Source organism: Otolemur garnettii, unplaced genomic scaffold, assembly GCF_000181295.1.
Source record: "Otolemur garnettii isolate 467f Iridium unplaced genomic scaffold, OtoGar3 scaffold00119, whole genome shotgun sequence".
In the NCBI taxonomy this organism is placed as follows: domain Eukaryota; kingdom Metazoa; phylum Chordata; class Mammalia; order Primates; family Galagidae; genus Otolemur; species Otolemur garnettii.
In genome coordinates this window covers 1,792,368-1,807,728 of record NW_003852514.1, presented here as the reverse complement: position 1 = coordinate 1,807,728, position 15,361 = coordinate 1,792,368, and the positions used below count along the sequence as shown (strand labels likewise).

Here is a 15,361-nt window from a genome sequence, read left to right as displayed (position 1 = left end):
GATTATCTACGTTCTGTCTACTTTTCTTTAATTTACTCAGTCTTAAAAAGTTGGAAGACAAAGAATAGAAAGAAAAAGAGCGTGAGTGGAAAATCAACCTAACAAGTTAAGAATTGTATGTTTATGTCATGAAATTCAACTTGTACCCCCTACATCTATTAAAATTTTAAAAAAAGAAAAATGAGTGTTCATAAAATAACTATTAGAGAATTGCTACTTTTCAGAAATTTACATTCCATACATTCAAGGTCTATGATATTTTAGACAGCGTTCAACAAGAATTGAGGAGAATAAGCTAGTCACCTTAACTAACTCCTAAGACCATCAGAGTCTTCCATTATAGACCTTCAGCTCAAAACCCAGAAAACTCAAATTAGATGCAAAGCTATAATTATTATAGAAAACTGAATTATAATTATCCTGGCATTCACCCATAAAAATAGTCCCCAAGTCTATTTTTTAAATTGAAAACAAACCAGGGTCTCTAAGCATATCTACAACCCATCTTGGTATGCTAGTTTCATTTAAGCCAAATTTGCATTTATTACTTAATCACAGTGCTGAACCAGTTCTTTACCAAGAGGAAACAAATTAATTCTGGGCTCCTAAAGAAAGAACCTAGTAGATCTCTTATTTCTGATAGATAATAAAGCTGCAATCAACTGAGATCAAATAAGCACAGTATCCATTTTAAGTTACTGGCATAATTCCAACCAGGAAAAGTACATTTTTATCTTTGAAGAACAAACACACACACCACACACATACACACACACAGAGTCTCTCATATCTTCTATCTTCCAAAATAGAGGCGAAGCAAGACTCTGAATTTGTTTTCACCTCATAGTAAAATAATTGAGAGCATACCCAGGATGTCAAAACTCTAGGTGCAGATGTCCAGGAAGGATAGCTAAGGTCCATGCAAAGTTTTTTAAAATGACATTCTATTTTGAAATAAGCAAAAAATAAATTATGGATTTTATGCTTGAAGATAATGAACACCTGCCTATGTGATATGATTTGAAATTACACTACATAAAGCCTCTCAACTCAGAAATGTTTTCGCTGTATACATCAAAGACTGAAGCCCAGATTTCCAGTATTTGAGATGAATTCATATAGATTCCAACAATGTCCTCTGTTAAAATACATTGGAGTATGCATATATATGTATGGTGTGTATATGTGTGTGTGTGTGTGTATATATATATATATATAAATATATATATATATATGAGTTGACTTGCCACCCTAAAATTCACATTGAGGTCCTAACCAACAGTACTTCAGAAAGTGGCCTTATTTGGAGATAAACTCATTGTAGATATAATTAGTAAGATGAGGTCATTAGGGTGACTCTAATCCAATATGACTGGTATTCTTATAAAAGGGGAAATTTGGACACAGAGACAAACACACAATTGTTATCACAATCCTATGGAATGAGAAGAAAGGGACTTCTATTATTAATGATGCCCCTGAGCAGGGAGCCAGTTTGATTGAGAGGGTGTCAGGGTGGAGTTAAAGAAGGGAATTGAAATCACAGCACTTTCTTGTCAAAGGTAGCAAGAGCTGAAAGAGTATTCAACAAGAAGTCAGGAGACCAGAGTATATCTACCCCTTCTAAGAATCAGATTGCTTATCTGAAAAATAAGTAGGCTGAGTGTAATGATCTCTAATCACTTCAAAACAACTTCTGTGAAGTAAAGGAGGGCTAGCTAGAAGTTTAGGATCAGCCACAAGGGCTAGGAAGTGAGGAAGCAACATGTCACGAATGATGGTCATAAACCACTGATGAAGAATAGAGTTCCCAGGAAGCACTAAAAAAGTATTGCCATAATTTTAATTATACCGAAATGTGTTGAAAAGTACTTCTACAGTGAAATCATAGTTTTATGCCTCAAGTGTAAGGGAACCATAAATAGAAACAGAGAGAGAAGAATCCTGGGTTCACATTGTGTCATTGCTTTCTGCAAATTTAACCTTTAAAAAACAGAAAAGAAGAATCATTGCTTACGGAAATGATTTCTTAAAACAAAAAGGATAATTAGTAGTGTTGATGGATTTCCTGGCAAACGAAAAATGCTGACTTTACTTTTCTGCTTACAGCACTAGCATTGAAATGATTATAGTAAAATTCATTTACTCCTTTATTGAGCAGATATCTATATGGTACCTAGTAGGTGCCCCTATTGGTTGAGAGAAGAGAAACAATGGTGAAAAAGATACCTCTAAGGCTGGGCACAGTGGTTCACATCTGTAATCCTAGTACTCTGGGAGGCCACAACAGGATTGCTTGAGCTCAGGAGTTCCAGATCAGCCTGAGCAAAATCAAAACCCCATTTCTACTAAAAATCGAAAAACTAGCCAGGCATTGTGGCAGGCGTCTGTAGTCCCAGCTACTTGGGAGGCTGAGGCAAGAGGATTGCTCAAACCCAAGAGTTTGAGGTTGCTGTGAGCTATGACACCACAGTACTCTACCCAAGCTGACAAAGTAAGACTGTGTTTCTTGATTATTGTGTATCTCAAAATGTTCTTAATGATCCACATATCTGTGTATGGCTATAACAGTTCTGATGTTCTCTTCAAATTCCATCTTGCATATTTCATCATCAAAAGATCCTGGTGTGTGGCACACCTTCTGGGGGCAAGACACGATTGTTAAGAGGGACTTTACCTAACAAATGCAATCAGTGAAACCTGGTTTCTTGTATCCTCAATGAATCCCCAACAATAAATTAAAAAACAAAAAAAGATGATTAGTAATAGGATACTTAAATGGATCAAAGGGATTTGCTGAAAGTGAGTGATTTAGGGGTTCACATGATGGTTTGCTTTTTTTTACCCCGAAGAGGCACTATGATTTTCCAACTCATATCATACAAAACTCCAAACTATAATAGCCCAAGCTTAGAATATTGTATTCTTACCTGGTAAGGAACAATACTGCCATGAGCTGTGCCCCAACGTTTGGCTTCCTTTTGGCCAATAAGATAATTAGCAGCTACATGGGTCAAACATGCCACCTACCAGAAAATAAAAGAAAGAAAACTGAATCACTAGTTTATCTGTACTCATAAATATAATATTATAATATGAAATTTCATTTCATGCCATTATAGAAATGACAGGCATCTGTACTCTCATCATATGAATGAGGGGCAATATTACATAACTGCATGAGACTAAGTAATGGTTAATTGAGAAAGACAAATACATAAATATTTAGCTTTTACAAAGATCATCTGAAGGCAGAGGTAGAACAAGATAAAAACTTAGTCCAGCCTTTAGCATCAAAGCCATAGCAAATACATCAGCAACTTGTACATTTCTTTTTTATTTTTTTTTAATTTTTTTTAAATTTCAGATTAATTTGAGAATACAAAAGATTAGGTTACAATGTTTGCATTTGTTAGGTAAAATACCTGTTTCAGTTGTGCACCACACCCCAGGAGGTGTGCCATTTACCCTTACATTGTGCTCATTAGGTGGGAGCCCACCAATCTCTCCCCTCCTCCTTCAACCTGCCCTCTTCCCCTACCTTGAACTGAATTGAGTTTTTCTCCTGTGGGGGGCATATACATTTCTTTTTCCTCTGCACCTATCTCACTTTACTTTTCGACAAGATGACACAAAGAGAGTCTGTTTTACCACCAAGTAAGTAAACCAAAGCTACATTTCTCTAAATTTTTCATGTCATAAAAAAGTAATAATAATAAACCTCTATTTTGTTTAAATCAACTTAGTCAGGTTTTCTGTTATTGCTGCCCAAAGCATTCTGACATGGAGGATCAAGATTATTTGACATTGTTTTTATTCATTAGTGAATCATCCTAATTTAAACAAAAATGACTATACCTCTCCCCAACGTGGTCCTAGCCCTGTACCCTCATTATTATATTTCAATTCAGATTTTGATCTATTAAAAGGGTTATCCAAAACTTTAGGGTCAACTTCTGACTCTTAAAGTACTTTATATACAGATTTTTAAAAACGTACAATACTTCAACTCCACCTGAGAATAATGACTTGATTCCTATTAGTCTTCCACAAAGATATTCCAATGAATACTTAAGTCTCCAGGGTCCAGAACTACAAAAAGGAGGTGACAAAAAGACTTTCCATAGTTTCCAGGAAAAAAAAAAAAAGCTTCTAGCCTCATGTCATAATTCTGACACATCATGGGTTTGCTTTTCCCTTTCTAGTTTATCAGATCTATTTGTGAACCTACCAAGCCAATAATTCAAACATATCCCAAATTGAGATTGGCTCCTGGAACAACTCGAGGGGTGATTCAGGGCTTGATACTACAATATTTTATTGCCCTCTCCCTGGCACAGCAGTCGTGCTTCCTATAAAGGATATGAATAGGACCTAGCCTGGATGATCTCCTTGCTGTAGTAACCATTCCCCTTTACTTTCTTCTTGGGATGTACACTCACTTTTATGCTCATTTACTGCTCTGTCGAAATTGGAACTGCCTTGTGGCAGCTGGTTTGGATGTACTGCCCAGGTGGCAAAACTAATAAACTTTGAGTCATCCACTTCTGGACTTCCATCTGGTCTTGAGCATTTGAACCACAGAGCACTCCAGGGCTGCCCCGGGCTGCCTGGTGCTAATCGCCATTTCACAGATCACTTCTGTGTCTTTCAAATTGCAAAATCAAATCAACATTTTGTAGTCAAAATGCCCTGAATGGGAAGTCCAGGCATGGATGGTTGAAACCTGGATGGTTTCTAATTTCTGTCAACTTCTAAGCACTTGTGTAATTGTGGATATACAATTTAACTACTTTGACCTTCAGATACATTTTCTATAAAGTCTTTGGCATTTGAGCTAATTGAAAGGTTTTCTAACTTATTTTTAAAAATCAGAACTCTTGTATCCAACTAAAAATACTTGGAATCCTAATATATAAGTAACAATATCCCAAGTGTTCAGGCAACATGATTCAGAGCACAATTTGAAAAATAACCTTAAATTTGTTTCCAAGGCAGATTTGGTCTACACTTCTGATTCTATTTTATTCCTCTTAACAGTCTGGCAGATAAAAAGACATGAAGGATGCAATAGTGGTCATTTTCCCATGACGCCTCTTCCTGAAATTTGGGAAATTTTCTGAAGTCTGAGGTCTTTTCTGTGAGAGAGGTACTTCTTTGATCTAGCTATTTTGTGGTTCTTTTTATTTTTTTTCTTTCAAATAAATTCTGGTGACAGCCACTCTCTAAAAGGCTTTGGTGCTACTAAAGGTCAAAAATTCTAATTAATAATGGTTTTTCTTGCAAGCAATTACTCCAAAGAGGCTTGGTAGTTCTACTTTTCTCTTTTCAAAGTAAATTGGATAGTCAGTGGACCACCATCAGCAAGGGCTTGCATCACAGGCAGCTGATCACAGGCTAACCTGGAAACCATAAATTGACCTAAAGTAGTTGCCTGGGAGAGATAAGAACTGGATTCTAGGATGGATATCAGCCTTCCTACTTCATTTCTAAGACACTGTCTTAGTCTTAATCTTTCTTTTCAATTTTTGTCTTCTGTGTTTCTGACCCTGCCCTACCTCCAGTGAGCTTGAATGAAATGTCCAAATTCATCTCTCAAACTGTTTCTATATAGAATACAATACTCTTTTCCTCCATACAGTGATAACTCATGAAACAAAAAGCCCTTCAGAATTAGAAGGCTCCCACTGGGCAGAAGGGTTAAATAAAATTGTAAGTGAGTTGCCATCAAAAAAAACAGTGTGATTTGTCAGTAACTACTCAAAGGCCGAGCTGGGGTTGGGGGGAAGAATTCTATTTTAAAAAAGAAAGCAACAGGGCTAAACTTAGCAACTCAATGTTTAAAGGGGGCATTACAAATCTGACAGTAGTCTACTATTTACAAGGATATATTTTAAGGCAAGAAAAGGGAGAGAAAGTCTATAGCTATGACATGATTATGTATGAAAAATCAGAGGTTTCCTGGGCAATTAATGACAAATTTTCCAAAAATTAAAAGAATGCAGGATGTGACTTTTAGGTTAATAACTACATACTGTATATTCATTCTAAATATTGCATTAGATCATTACTTTTATCTCTAAACTTAGGCTCATTATTTCATCAACTGGATGCCATATAATTTACTCAGAATGTTGCCTTTATATGGCTTCATCTAAACAAAAAGGCCAACTTTGGTTTAATAATAATCATTCTGACAGCAAAACTATTATTTTAGATAACATAGTGGGCCCTGATATTCTTTGTGTCTAACCAGAAAACCAATGGGGTGGTCAAAATGGATCTCAAAGAAAACAGCACCAAAAGGACTGAAGAAGAATATGCCCAATTATTACTGAAAGCAGCCCCATGGTGTCTGTCACCACATGTTCTAGTTCTACCAAATAAGGATAGAGCTTCAATAATAGAATCTTTCATCTCCAAAGGACTACCATGTATTAAAGGTGAAAAAGGTGAAAACAATGAACTTTGATCCACTGCACTATTACCACTGAATTTTTTCTGCATGTATTCTGGCCTCCACATAAACTGGATTAAACACCAACCATGCAACTATCTCAACTCATTCTTCAATGTTCATTTGAACATCACCATATCCACTAATCCCTCCACCCCAGCACACAGCAAGGAAATATTTCCTCTACCTCTGAATGGATACATTTACCTGACATAATTTGCCTGACATAGTTTACTTGACTTCTGCTGCACTTTTACAGTCTTCCTTGTGAATTGTAAGATATCAAAGCAAGAGGATCTAGGTCAGAACTTCCTAAACCTAGTCATGTATCACAATCACCTAGAGAATATTTGGACCCCACCCCATACCTACTACATCCAATTTTTTAAGGATGGAAAGCTGAGGGAGTAAGTACTTTAACTAGTGTAGCTTTAATTGCCCAGCAGATTTTAGAACCAAAGCCTTAAGAGAGTCTAGTACAACCCATTAATACACAGATGGATAGACAAAGAAACAGAGAAGGGAAATAACTTATCTAAGGTCACACAGAACTTTAAGCTATTCTAACTATAGTGTCTTCCCCTATTCTTCAATACTGCTTATATTATCTCCTATCCCTCCTCTTAAACTAGAAGATATTTCAGGGCAAGAACTATGATTATAAACTCTTGGTATTTTTCTCATAGCACCTAACATAAAGCCTGGATACTAATTTTTTTATCAAATTGAATGAAAATGGTAAGTTACTACTTATTTATTCAACAAACACTTAATGCGGCTATGTATAAGGCATTATGTTAGGTACCAGGTATATATAAGTAAATGAAAAAGATACAGTCCTGCCCCTTTTGGACTTAAGAATAGTGGAGAAGAAGATAACTAAACAAACAATTATAGTAATCTGCCATAGGGAGAGGAAATAGAGAACTTTGTAAAACAAAAAGAATAACATGTGGGAGTTCTAAGGCAGGAAAGAAGTTGACATACAGAAAGAAAAAAAATAACTGAAAATAGACCACTGACTATAATTGAAGCATGGTAAGAAAGAGACATGAAATGAAATGAGAGAGGCTGCCAGAGACCAGATCATGCCAGACTGCGTAGGTCACAGTAAGTAGCCATTACCACAATGATCATTTTAAAGTCATCAATCATATCTCATGCTGTCCTTCTATTCAGGGCTTCCCACTGAATTTGCAACTATATTCAAAGAGAGGAAAGAGAAAAAGAAGACTGTTATGGATACTGCCCAAGTCCAGGCATAAGTGATGAGAGTGCAAACTAGGTTGGTGGCAGTGGACATGAAGAAATTCATGAATTTAAGGCATATTTTAATGTACACTTTAAGAAACGGCAGAATGTATGAACAACTGTATGGGGAAGAGGATGAAGTTCAAATGGTGAAGGAAAGGAAGGACCAAACATGACTCCCATAGTCCTGGCTGAATATCTGAGTAAACTATGATGGCATTTATATAAATAAGGAAGACAGAAAGAAATGATTGAAGGGGAAAGAAACTAAGAGTCCACCTCTGAATATGTTGAATTTAAGATAAGGTCTCATAAGATGCCTATGAGACCTCAATCAGATGGAGTTATCATCATATAGAAAGGATTTAAAGTCCTAGCCCAAGGGAAAATAGATTTATAAAAAAGAGAAAAAAACAGAAATAATATAAAACAAGGTAAGTCTCTATGTCAAAGAAAACCGTTCCTCTAATCACAGGCTCAAACAAAGGTATAGATGCAAAATACTAGAACTTATTTAAATTCCAAAGAATAAAGGTTAGGCTAAATAAGCTATGGCATCCATACATAACAGAAGATAAAGTAAGCACTTAAAATTACACAAGAGAAGAATACAGACAGGAAAATATTCACAACTTTGGCTATTAACTTTTTTTTTTTAAGAAAGAGTCTCACTATGCCACCCTTGGTAGAGTACGATGGCATCACAGCTCACAGCAACCTCAAACACTTGGGCTTAAGTGATTCTCTCACCTCAGCCTCCCAAGTAGCTGGAATTACTTGCGCCCACCACAACACCCAGCTATTTTTTTGTTGTAGTTGTCATTGTTGTTTGGCAGGTCCCAGGCTGGGTTCGAACCTGCCAGCCTCGGCGCTCTGCCACTGGTCAGGGCCGATGCCAAAACCAGTGTGCTAGGGGTGCTAAGTCTGGCTATTAACTATTAACTTTTTATTCTTGAACAGTTTCAGATGTATAGGAAAACCAAGATAGTACAGGAAATTCCCATATTATGAACATCTTATATTAGTGTGGTACCTTTTTTTACAACTCAATTTTAGATCATACTTATTATGACCTAAGCCCATATATTCAGATTTCCTTGGTTTTTACTTAATATCCTTTTTCTGTTTCAAGATCCCTTACAGAATACCAAGTACGTTTAGTCATCATGTCTCCTTAGGTCCTCTTGTTTGTGACAGTTTCGCATACATTCGTTATTTTTGATGTTCTTGACAGTTTTGAAGAGTACTAATCAGGTATTTTGAAATTGTTTCTCAACTATAATTTTTATGATGCTTTTCTCAGTCTGGAGTTGTGGGGTTTTAGAAGAAAGACTAAAAAAGGTAAGCTCCATTTTCAACATATCATATCAAAGGCACATCCTGTCAACATAATTTGACCTTGAATGTCTGGCTGAGTTAGTGTTTATCAGTTTTCCCCCATTTCCACACTGTACTCCTTGAAAAGATGTCACTATGTATAGCCAACACTTAAAGGGTAGAGTGTTATGCTCCTTCTTCTTGAGAGCAGAATAGCTACATAAATTATTTGGAATTATTCTGCACAGCTTTTTCTCTTCTCTCCTATTTAAATAAATGACTAATTATTATTCAGTCATTTATTTACATCAGCATGGTCACACAGATATTTATTTTGTACTTTGGGTAATAATTCAACACTACTTTCTTTTGCAGCTCAAATTATTCCAGTTTTGGCCACTAGTGGGAGATCTTTCGGTTGTTCCCTGTGTCTTTGACCAATCTCATCATTGTAGTGGGGTGTTTTGATTTTAGCACGTCCTTACTTTGTGACACTACAAGATACTCAAGCCTTTATATTTCCTTTTCTGGTCTTATAGGGAAGAATAAAAAGATGAGAAGCTACAAGGTAAAGAACAAATACTTATTTTGGTGTCCACTACCATCTCATTCATTCCCTACTTTATTCAAAAATGTATCACACCCATTACAAGGCAGAAACTGCTATAGGCACTGCCAACATAGCAGTGAACAAGATATACGTGATTCTACTCTCATAAAGCTTACATGCTTCAGTAAGCTATATTTAGGCATAAATAAATGAGAAAATATTTTTTAAATGGTAAATGCTATAAAGAAAATAAAATAGAATCGCAGAGGCCACAATTTCAGACTGGTATAGGCTTAGCAATAGCCTCTTGGATGATGCTATATTTAATCTTAGACCTGGAGAAAGCATTTGAAAATCTAGGAGAAAGCTTTCTGAGCACTGAGATCAACCAGTTAAAAGACTTTAATGTGGTAAAAAGCTTACATAGAGAAAGAAACAAAAAGAAAGCTGTTGTAAGTAAAATGTAGTAAGTAAAAGAGGCAGTAGTACAAGACAAAGTTGGGGAGATATGCAAGGGCCACATCATATGGCTCCCTGTAGGCTAGGTAAGGATCTGAGATATTCTACGTGTCATGGAAGGCCACTGATTTATATCATTAAATCACCTGGCTGTAACAAGAAGTATGAAGGAACAATGGATGGAACCAAATTATGTCACATGAGCATTTCAATTCAAAATTACAATTTCCATCTTAGAGAAAAGAAAACTAGAGCCCAGTAACAAGATACTTAATACTATCTTGTCTAGGTCTCACAGTTGGTGAATGGAAAAACCGTGAATCACACTCAGGTCACTCTATTCTCTGAGCCATCCCTAAACTACTACCTCTTCTCTGTTCAGTCTCTTTGCTCCCAGCCTCTTTTATCCTGGTAGTGCTTGGCTACACATCTGTACTCTTGGTTATATCCTTGGCTTCACATCTTATATTCTCAGCAATGCCCCTCAAATCAACAGAGTGGACTGGATGCCCTCTGCAATCACCCAAATGTCTTCCATGTTTGGTTAGAAAACCCATCAGTATGAGTCAGTTAATTCTCCTATTTTTCTGTTAAACTTCATTCACTTACTAAGTATAAAATATCTTATTAGGAAAATTTGTTAAAAGAGAAATGGTCAGGCTAGCACTCATAGAGAATATACCTTTCAAGAAGAAAAAATTGTTCTTGCATCAAAAGGAACTTTTGTTTCCCTGGAATAACACACTCTCTCTCTCTCCCCCCGCCCCCATCCTAATACCATTACTTTTCATGATAAACTCCCTATGCAGTTTAATTGCCTTCACCTTAATCCCTCACACCTCCAGGTGAACTGATTCTTTCAGAATAACTAGGGTCACATAGGGAAAACATTCATTCAGGAGCACACCAGGAATTTTGGCTATCTCATATTCAAAGGAGAGTAAGAATCTATTTATCTACACCACATTTTTTATTCTGAGTTTATAGCATGTGCTAATGACAAAAGCTAACACTTAAGCATTATTGTGCATGGTTCTAAGCATTTTACATGAATTATCTCAATTAATCCTCATGACAACTATATAAGAGGTACTATACGATTCCACTTTACAGATGAGAAAACTGAAGCACAGACAGTTAATAATCTGCCCAAAGTTATATGCCTAATAAGAAGACAAGCCAGAATCTGAACTCAGGTAGTCTGGATTCTGGCATTCTATGCTAAATTATATATGGAAGCAGACTTATCAAAATTTCTGAGTGAGTATGATCCTGGAAAATTTTAACAGAAACATACTACTTGGTAAAGAAAAAATAGTGATTGAGTATACTTTTGAATTAGGTGAACCTCTACAGATAAATTTGACCTTAATTACCACATAATACTGTAATATTTATTTAAAGCTTTCTGCTTTGTCACAAATATGGTTTGCATCCTATTCCAATATAATCAGAAATAAACTTCATCTCATAAAAATTTCACCTATAAACATTGAAAACCAGTAGAGTTATTATATGATTTAAAAGTCTCTACTTTCATTTACTTAGCAAAGAAAACTCATATTATCAAATTCTTCTCCTCTTGGCAATTTTTTAACTTAATGAAAGGAACACACACATTTCCCATTCCTCTGAATTATCACTAATGATAGCCAAATTGTATTGATGTTTATTTTATAAATGAACTCAAAAAAAAAACAGATTTGCATTGTACTCAGAATAATTTTGCGAAGCCATATGAACCAAAATTAGACATAGTAGGAAACTGGATCTCAAATGCCAGAAGGTAAGACCAGACAGCAAGAGAGACAGAATTTCAAAAGTATATTTAAGACAATACATCAAACATATTTCTTACCATGAACCATTGACCCAGTCAATCATAAGATTCAAAAAGTGGTTATGAACAACTAAAAAAAAATGTGATAAGTAAGTGAAAATGTGAAAAAGCAACATTTAATGACATGGTGTACTTATTTACTCTTGTGATGACATGTTTTCAGTTTCAAACAACTTCTTCAAAGACACTTTAACTTAATTTTAGATTCCTTAGTTCCACAAAGTATTTCTGCTTATAGAATAAAATCATGTTCTGCAACATTAAAAGTTTTAAGAATAAAAAGAAAATTACCTTTGTTTACTGCTGCCTTCATGATATTTAATCAGCATTTACTACATGAAAGCAATTTGTTAAGTGTGATGGGAGATTCCAAAATCAGTAAAACAGAGTTTCATCTCTCAAGAAGGTTAAAATTCATAATGCAGAATAGAAATAGTCAGTGCTACAAGGGATTTTTTAAAAATAATCAAGTACATAACCATAAAACATGTTATCTGTGCCAACCTTTTGATAAGGGAATTTGTCATTCCCTTATGACTAAACAAGGAAAAGGGCCTTCCAAGTGGGAGAAATACTGTGGGAAAAGTCACAGGTATAGGAAAGTATTCTGTCTTTATGAATAAATGAATGAGAATAAAAACAGACACAAGGCATTAGATCTGATAACCAGGAGAACATAGATGATGCAATAGCAACAAAGCAATAGCAACAAAATCCAGATTAAAGAAGGCTAAGAGATGAATGAAGAGAATGTGGGAGACGAAAGAACATTTTAAGAGCATTGTGTGAAGGAAGGAGGAGAGAGACTGCACAGTAGTTCAAGCTGGTGAGCAGGAAGAATAAAGATTTTATTTGTGAGGATAAAAAAAAATAAAGTTTATCTAAATATATGAGATGGGCTCAGCACCCATAGCTCAGTAGTTAGGGCACTGGCCACATATACTAGGACTGGCGGGTTCAAACCTGGACTGGGCCTGCTAAACAATAATAACAACTGTAACAAAAAAAAAAAGATGGGCATTGTGGGAGGCACCTGTAGTTCCAGCTACTCAGGAGGCTGAGGCAAAAGAATCGCTTAAGCCGGGGTGGAGCCAAGATGGCGGACTGCAGCCAGCTTTTTACAGAAGCTCCCATCCAGAAGGAGGCTGAAAGGACAGAAACTTAGCAAATTAGCAGATGGTTTGGAGCAGAAACAAGAGAGAAGATTGAAGAGTGCACTTCGACCTTCCTGAGGCAAGCTGCGACCCCAAAAATACAACCAAAAGGTACAAAATCCACCACCAAGCGGACAGGAGTCCCCTCCCCCACAACAAGGGCTCGCAGTTTACTCCATGCAAACAAGCGAGCAGACTTCCTCCCACTCTATTCCACGAGAAAGACCCCCTAAAAACTGGACCTCCTACCCCTGCTGGCATACCACGACACCCTCCAGCCAGACATAAAACTGTAAAACTGTATAAATCTGTATATATTCCCCACCTGCAACACTGAACTCCAAGGAGTCCCCACCACCCACTCCGAGATCTGGAGGTTTATTACCTATGGAGTCCTGATTCTTGGGCATCTCCTTGAGAGAAGTGGAGGGGGAAAGGGCTGGTGCTGTTCTGTGCTGACTGTGGTGCAGGCGTGAGGAGAGGAGAGTCAGCTCAGGGGACGCCAGTGCAGAAACGGTGGCATCCCGAGCAGCACGCCACCCTGGACCGCAGCCACAGGCAGGGCGCACTTAACTTTCTTGGGTGGAGCGCCTGCCCTCACGGGGCTAATGTGGCTGAGACAAAGGCAGTGGGCAGGCAGAGGCTAGAATTGACACCTGAGTTTAAAGCCGAATGCAACCTCTGATTTACAGAGAAATCTAGCCGGACAGAAGCCTAATTTAAACATGCAAGGCCCCCCTACTAAACTCAGATTTCTGGCTGATTTTGCCAGGTAAACCCCAGGAGCAGTAGCCTACTGGAGTAAATAGGGCCACAGACCTGGGGGATTACGAGTGACTGGGTGCAAGGTGGGGAAGGACGTATTAACCTTCCCAAACTAACCCATTTGCCAGGTGGGTCCCTTTGCCCTCGTGGAGCACTGGAGCAAGTTATATTTGAACTGCAAGCAGACCCCTCTTATCTAGCTCCCAGAGACATTTGAACTCTTCCACCTGAAACGGGTGCTGACTGAGACAACTGATTTGGACCCCTCAAACCTGATAGACCACCCAAGGACTATTCAAAGGGGCACCCCGTGTGTATGGTTGAGGGAAGATTTGAACTATATAAAACTGTATATATTCCCCACCTGCAACATTGAACTCTGAGGAGTCTCTACCCACTCACTCCAAGGTGTGGAGAGAAACCTAACCGGACAGAAGCCTAATTTAAACATGCAAGGCCCCCCTGCTGAACTCAGATTTCTGGGTGATTTTGCCAGGTAAACCCCAGGAGCAGTGGCCTACTGGAGTGAATAGGTTCTCGGACCTGGGGGACCATGAGTGACTGGGTGTAAGGTAGGGAAGGAGGTATTAACCTTCCCAGACTAACCCAGTTGCCGAGTGGGTCCCTTTGGCCTCACGGAGCCAGGCAGGCCCCAAAACTGCTTGCTAGAGTCGCACGCCTCACGGGCAGCAGGCTCCTGCTCTGGGCAGGCCCAGTACCGCTCGCTAGGGCCGCAGGTGTCCCGCAGGCAGAGGCAGAGAAATCCTACAATCCAGGTAGACCCAAAACAGCTTGTGAGAGACACACACACCCAACAGGGGCGAGGGGAGGTGTTCCCCACTCCAGGCTCCCAAGCTGGGCAGGCCTAGAACTGCTTGCTAGAGCCACGCTCGCCCTGCAGGTGGTGGTGGAGGGGTCTACCACTCTTGGAGGGCCCAGAACTATTTGTTAGAGCCACATACGTCCCTCGGACAGAGGTGGAGGAGTTCCCCACTCTGGGCTCCTGCACTGGGAGGGCACAGATCGGCTTGTTAGCGCCGCATGTGTCCAACGGGCGACAGTGAAGTAGTCCCCCGCTTCCCCCCAGCTACTCTGGTGGGGCTGAACTAGGACTGATCCGGTCGTTCATGTACCCTGCGCTACCGCTGCCATTCCCCTACCCTCTGGCTGCTCCAGGGTGCTGAACTAGGACTTATCTAGCCACAACAGTTCCCCTGTTCCACCCAGAGGGGCTGAACTAGGAGTGATCTGGCTGCTGCCAGTTTCCTGCCCCCCGGTTGCCCGGCAGGCTGAACAAGGTCTAATCCGGTCACACACACTCCTGTGCAGCTGCTGCTGTTCCACTGCACCCCAGCTGCCCCAGCACCCGAGAACTGGGAGAAAACAACAGACATGCTCTGCCTGTCTCTCTGGGCAACAAAAGAAGCCATCAACTGAAGGGTTCTGATAAGGCCTCCAAACAAGGTAAATTCAGCATGGGACAGAACCAGCGGAAAAACTCTGGCAACTCAAATAACCAGAGTAGATCAACTCCTCCAAGGGAAAATAGGGAAGACACAATTGAAGAC

At 38.7% G+C, this 15,361-nt stretch overlaps 1 protein-coding gene and 1 pseudogene across 3 annotated transcripts in view; one reads left to right on the top strand and one right to left on the bottom strand.

The window, feature by feature from the left end:
• SUGCT (succinyl-CoA:glutarate-CoA transferase) overlaps positions 1-15,361 on the bottom strand; it is a 771,296-nt gene that overhangs the window by 583,366 nt on the left and 172,569 nt on the right. For both annotated transcript variants that reach the window (XM_023517742.1, XM_023517743.1), the window contains exon 9: positions 2,931-3,026. In XM_023517742.1, coding sequence (XP_023373510.1) covers positions 2,931-3,026 — 96 coding nt within the window. The remainder of the gene's footprint in view (positions 1-2,930; positions 3,027-15,361) is intronic.
• LOC105887774 overlaps positions 3,627-15,361 on the top strand; it is a 39,212-nt pseudogene continuing 27,477 nt past the window's right edge. The window contains exon 1 of the transcript XR_002775188.1: positions 3,627-3,657. The product of XR_002775188.1 is annotated as a nuclease-sensitive element-binding protein 1 pseudogene (transcript). The remainder of the gene's footprint in view (positions 3,658-15,361) is intronic.